At 35.7% G+C, this 6,923-nt stretch overlaps 1 protein-coding gene across 1 annotated transcript; it reads right to left on the bottom strand.

The window, feature by feature from the left end:
* Positions 1-427: 427 nt before the first annotated feature.
* On the bottom strand, positions 428-5,377 carry LOC117124706. The gene is made up of 6 exons (XM_033271049.1): positions 3,805-5,377; positions 3,370-3,475; positions 3,042-3,179; positions 2,564-2,662; positions 1,866-1,957; positions 428-1,501 (listed from the first exon to the last, which is right to left on the bottom strand). The coding sequence occupies exons 1-6, from the start codon at positions 5,200-5,202 to the stop codon at positions 1,301-1,303; spliced, it is 2,034 nt and encodes a 677-aa protein (XP_033126940.1). The 5' UTR covers positions 5,203-5,377; the 3' UTR covers positions 428-1,300.
* Positions 5,378-6,923: the final 1,546 nt, after the last annotated feature.

Genomic DNA, 6,923 nt, shown 5'->3' on the forward strand with positions numbered 1-6,923 from the left:
CTTGGCAAATAAATGAGGTGAGGGTTGATCCATTGAGATTCGTTTTTAGGTTGTTGGCCTTCCTACCAGACTAGATTATTATCAGAATAAATCGAACCTTAGCTTAAGATATAATTTTAGATGAACGTTTTATAAACTTCACAAATTATGCCTTTGTGGGCGTTTACGTCTGTTTATGCAGAGAACTAACATGTAAGTGGGATAATTCTTCGTTGGAAAGTTTCAGGATCCATGTTGTTAGGGGACCGACAAGTCCACATAGCAGAGGCGCAAGAACAAATAAATATCTTATCTGTTAGCAATTAATTTTAAAGATATATTATCTACATGTAGCAAAATGTGAACCTCTCCCTCAAAAAGGCATAAAACAAATCACATAAAACACATTTAAAAAAAGGAAATGTTTCAACTTTCAACGAGGCACAACTATTATTAAATATCTTTAATCTTTGTTTTTCAATAAGGTATATTACAGACCACACGATATAGGTTACGGACTGATGTTTTTTCAAACGTTCAGTTCACACAAAGTGACTACAAGAGTAGGCCTAAGTCTAAAGCATCAGTGAGTAGACAAATATTTCTCAAGCACTCTGAGATGTAGGCTGTGAAGCCATGATGATGAAGTATTGTGAAATGTTCCAAATGAAGTAATATAGGACTAATGAGCTGTCAGTGAAGCCGTGTCACGTAAATTCATCAACAGCAAAATATAAAAATAAAATATCAGAAAATATTAATTTCATTCATTGAGTAATTTATGAACAGTCAAGAGGAGCCAGTTTTAAAAATAGCGGATATAAGAGTATAGGCCTATACAGAGACTATGAATGGTATTACTGTGTAGGCATAACTGTAAAGGAGGCTGCAGAATGAATGCTATGCTTGAAAGCAAGTCAAAGAAAACAAAAAATGATGATGACGCAAAATTCAGGAGATATTATAAGGGACACCATACTAATACTTTGCCACCTACATGTATGTCTGCCGATCTCAGGCCTGCTTTATACATTCTTTAATATTCATAGAGCTGTCAATCGAAGATATAAGGTCGATAGACATTAAGGCGGGGAGAAAAGGAGACTACAATAATATCCAGACAAAAATCTAATAATATCCAAAAGATTACATTTGACCAATGAAAACCTACGATTCTGACGTCATTACGGTGCGTCACATAGATAAATCAGTATAACTGTCAACAAATAGAAAATATTACCCTAAGATGTCGTACAGAATTAATTAGTCATGAGAATAGGGATACCCAGTACGCTTGCTTCTCACCCTCGCACTTGTAACGTTATTCACACGGGGCAGATGCTGACCACGTCCCGTGCAGTTGGATCCTACCCGTGCACACTTGGTCGTACATGTGTTCGTAACGATGCTCATGAACCTTTAGACCAGTTGTACTAATCGACTGGATGTAGTCTGTAGAGATGAGTCGGCTAAAATCACTACGTCCCATCAGCCAATACGTCTCCATGTTCTTTTTTCTTCCCTGAAACAACACGATTATTTAAAATTAAGCATTGTAAATTATTATCTGTCATTAACAAACAAAGTTAACAAGGCTTCAATACTTCGCTGTGCATTTCGCCTGTGTCTTTGAGCAGGGCACTTTATCTGTATTGCTTCCCTCCACCTGGTTTGCCTACTCCTGCGCTGATTACCAGCAGCAACACTTAGGGCATGTGGACCCCAATGACCAGCGAACGAAGAGAAGTGCGCTGTATAACCCCAATGAAGAGTCACAATATAATACCAGTACCAGTACCAGTTTATTAAACAATCAACTATAATGAAATAAAAAAAAAAACAACACACACAATTCTACTGCTTGATACTATTATCTACTGTATTACCTTTATACGGACACTGCCACGTGATAACATTGTAAATTTTCCAAAATCAGATAAAACCAGATAACATTCTCTGCTAATATGTATATGATTGGCTGTAAAATAAAATTAAATATTTGTAGAAAAATATAAAACGTATTTATTTATTTATTTGCATGCAAGATAATCGTATTCTGATAATGCTCTATAAACATATATTGTAAACGTTAAAGGATTCGAACCCTGGTTGCATCATTTAGATACCTTAACCTTATACTGAGCCCTGATGCTTAGTTGTGAATTCGAATGTTGACTTGATTTCTTGTTATATGCCTTCAGTGCAATGCCCGGTTTTATATAATTATTTTAACTTTCGCTTAATCCATTTTTGTTAACGTTTATACATTATTTATTATCGTTATCATTAGTATTATTACCATTTGTTGGCATTGTCATTAAAACTAACATCTATAAGTAGCATGTATGTAAATTAGGTTAAGTAATAATGACACTAAATTATAAATCAATCGTAAAGCACCAGTCCGATATCTCTCTGAAAGAGTACAGTATGTCAGCAGCGTATTTAGTCAACTGTTTATCAGTCAATGACAGCCAGATATTCCTGTCATGGAATGGCAAATACCAAGTACCAAGTAAGTAATTAACGATATCTTTCTTTTTAAATACTCATTATTGTCATTAAAATAACCGTTACTACTAACGCATTCCGTTAGTTTGCATTAGTGATGCAATCTTGACGGTATCTCCAAACAGACAGTAACGAGGCATCTTCAAACCGACAACACCTGCGACCACGGGACCTATGTGTTTACATGGATAAACAAAATAGGTTAATTAATACCTGAAATATAATATAAAGCTAATGATGTTAGTGATGATGAGAATGTCGATGTTGTAATGATGATGATGATGATGATGGTGGTGGTGAAGATAGTGATGATGACATTACTGATAATTATACATAAAAATGTTGGTTTTGGTAGTAGTAACGGTATTATAACTTTTGGTGGTGGTGGTGATGGTGATATGATGATGATTATGACGACGATGATAATGGTGATGATGATAATAATTGAAATTTGAAAAAAACATAGTCCTCTTATCATTATCTCTTGATGTCCTACCGATGATAACGTATTTACATAAGCAGATATAAAACATGTGTGACGTTAAACAAACCTGTATGTATACCAATCCGTATTGTGAATTTCTTTTTTGGATTGACAGGTACTGCGAGGGAATTGATGTGGTATAGTATATCTATAGCTGCAGTTGCTATTTCACTAGCATGAGTATAGCCATTGGGAGTAGGTAATCCTAAGGGCAGAGAGAAAAAAACACGGATCAGATTATGAACTGATACACGCCATCGAATATTACGACCTAAAATTTCACACTATAGATAGATAAGACATAGTTAAAAAGATAGATGGCCAGAAATGTCACATCAACTAGTGCTTTAGCACATACCGTACTACAATTAATTTACTTCAAAACTCTCACGTACCTGATGCCAACATGTATTTTTCATTTACAGTGTCCACTTTGTAGACGTCATATCGTTCTATTCTGGAGTCAATCATCATGTACAACCCGTTCAACATCTCTACAACCTGAACATGTAACAAAAGTATTAATTCAAATTAAGATAAACATTCTAACAATTAGTGCCAATAATTTACGGTAACGGTGCCAAGTGGGAACTGAATGTACCACCATTCGCATCTTCACTATATAAGCCAACCTAAATACTTTCACGTCACTGTCACCCACAAGAGTATAGTTCCGTTTTAGGAAACCTAAATCTTTAAAATGCTGCGAGAAGAAACTCGACTCACTGACTGAATTAAAGCAATTTACAACTTTTGAAAGGTACTTTCTCACAGAACTATTGTTATAAAGAATGTTTCCAATAAAGTTAAATAAATAAATTAGAACTCACTTGTAATGGTGTACTGATTGAGCATAATTTATTAAACCCTACTATGTCTGAAAAAAGAACGGTAACCAGGTCGTAATACTCTGCTTTTACTTCATTGTTACACATCAATTGCCCGGCAATAAGCTTCGGAAGCATGGAATACAAAAGCCAATTGGAACGCTTTTTTTCTTTGTCAACTCTTTTGGCCTGGACTGCCAACGTTAAAGCATAATTCTGAATGTCCCTCGTTGTCGTTAAAATAGCTCTAAGCGTCAGAGGACAGAGGATGATAACTGCAATGACCAAAGCGACACTGATAGCTATCGACTCACTATCCTTGTCTATTTCATGGTTCAGTTGGTCAAGAATGTTCTGAGCCATGTCTTTCTGAACTTTTTCCATTATGTTGATATACATTGTCATTATATCAAACCAACTAGTTACAGAAATCTGACTAGTATTCCCCGTCTTATTACTATTTGTCAGTATAATATTTCGCATCCCGTCTATAGTCTGTGTTATGTTCTGATCCAGTTTCTTCATCTCAACGCTGTAGAGGTGAGCGATGCGTTCCGAGTAACCCATTGATGCTTGGAAATACCATGTTCCAACATTGTATTTATTAAGGTACCACACATAGTCACTGTGTATGTCGAAACTTCCGCGAGTGAAGAAAACAGTGCCGAGTGTTCGCTCGATACCTGTATCGACATTACTGACCACGAGTAGTTGATAAGCGACGAGTGTCTTCCACATACCATGTCCCTTTGAGTTTCCAACGCTCTCATATAACCAGTCTATAAATATCTGTAGGAGTTCGGTGTAGAAATAGATTTCCTCGTAGATCGTGGTGTTGGTGGAGTGCAGAGACTGTCGATGCCGCGCAAGATGCTGCTTCAGATCTTGTTTCTCATGAAAAAACGGTAGAGCTGTAAGCACACTTGTCTTTATGGGCCAGTTTTTAAGATTTTCAAGAGCGGTATCTGTGAGCGGGTACGTTTCTGTCAGATAACCACTGTTGTCCTGTGGTCTGATGGGACTAGCAAACAAAGCAGACATATCCCGTTCTTTCTGCAGACGACTCAGCAGCACCCCAATGTCGCGGCTAAATTTGATGGCGTTACGCACCTCGGCATCAATGCTGCTGCTTTTAACAATATTACTGAGATCGACAGCAGCTAGTAATGTAAGAGAAAGAATCGGAATTAGAGTTAATAAGAGCATCTTCACAAGCTGTATCCGTTTACCCTTCTCCGTCAAAGGATTCCCCTTACATCGGGAAACCGTATTCGGGCCACGGAGCAGATTACGAACAACTACACCAACTTGCGAAAGAGAACCGAACGAAGACTGAAAATTGTTGACGATTCTTTCACCATTTTCCAACTCTTCCTCATTGTACAAACCAATTCTATTCATCCCAAAAACAGTTCCGTCTAATGTTGATATGATTGATGACTTGGCCTAAACTTGTGTGAAATTCAACTACTAATAGAACTTAAGTTAAAATTCGTTGTAACATTATGATGAGTAGAAAAAATAGAATGAAGCGTACGTTCAGTATCGGTGATATACAACGTATTGAGTAATGACATAAAACATCATGAAAGACTACGCAATTGCAAATCTCCGAACTAATTAATGGATTGATATGGACAAATTACGCTTACGCGAAACCCAACGAGATTTTTGTCTTCAATTAGAATTTGGTCTATTTAAGTAATGAAGCCGTATACCTCAAACAAAATCCCACAAAGTTGAATTAAAGCTTGATTAAAGCTTGTTAAAATTTATGCTAAAAACTCTATATAAGTCTGCTACCATTATTATCATTTCCATTAATGAATTCATTTATTTTTTAATAGGATTTATATAGAGTTAGACCCTGTCAGATATTCCCCTCTGGGTTAAGGCCTGTTTACACTATGAAGGTCAACGATAAAACGCTCAAAAGCAACTGTTCATATAGAAAATAAAAGAAATAAGTTTTCACATTAGCACGATTCGATAAGGATTTATCGTGTATACGATAAAAAAAATTAAATTCACATATCAAATCAAATGACGTCATAATCATGGGAAAACGATAAATTTAATTGTTTTTACTACTACGATTTTTTCGTTTTCCCATGATATAACGTCATTTGTTTTGATTTGTGAAAATATTTTTTATCGTTTATAGGCCTACGATAAATTGTTATCGAACCGTGCTAGAGTGTGAAAACTTCTTATTTCGTTTATTTTCTGTATGCGCAATTGCTTTTTAGTTTTTTATCGTTGATCGTTATCGTCATAGTGTAAACAGGCCAGACGCCCAGGAGTTCCTCCTATGCTGTACTTTCGCCGACTTGGACCTCCCCCACTCAGGGTTGTCAGCTGATGAGGCTACTCAGGTTATGTTATGACCCTCAGATTCGGACTACTATGGCCTACCGTAAAACCTTGAATAAAAGTCCAATGGGCTTATTCTCGAGAAGAAGCCTATCTCGAATTGATGCCCCCTCTTTAGTTTGCAAAAGTAGCCTAGAAAAGAATCTCATCTAGAAAAGAAGTTCAATGTCTTCTTTTTAAGATAGCATTGGCTTAAAAAAAACATAGTACAGTACTGTATACATACACTGTAAGCCTACGTGAATTTCAAGGAAAAAACAAATTAAAAACGCTAGTGGTTTATATAGTAGCTTAGGTGATTTTATAGTTAATATACTCTATGACACAGATTGCATTTAAGCATTTATCCGTGTTTATACTTAATACTTGTAATACGTTTTCAGGAGTTCATGTGTTATATTCCCTACGTACTTTACTCAACTATTTGATTAAACTCTATAACCTTTTTGTTTATATGTTTAATGTTGGCTATTAATGTCTTGTAATAAATGTTTCAATCCTGTATACAATCAAGATAAAAGAATACTGTGTAGTTTGTGTAAATGTTATTACCATATAAGTTGTGTAAAACTGGTTCTGTTATAAGTGCACGCTTCTTTTTCCATTTAATCACTTTATTGATGATGACGAATTTAAATTTTCCCTCTTCACTTATAATAGTTCTGTCGAATTTAACAATTTCCTCGATTTGAAATTAAGTTCCTTTTTATATGATACTACACTACGTTCTGCTTTAAATGACGATTAGT

Source organism: Anneissia japonica, unplaced genomic scaffold (genome assembly GCF_011630105.1).
Source record: "Anneissia japonica isolate Jap-2015-1 unplaced genomic scaffold, ASM1163010v1 scaffold284709_len978187_cov192, whole genome shotgun sequence".
NCBI classification, from domain to species: Eukaryota; Metazoa; Echinodermata; class Crinoidea; order Comatulida; family Comatulidae; genus Anneissia; species Anneissia japonica.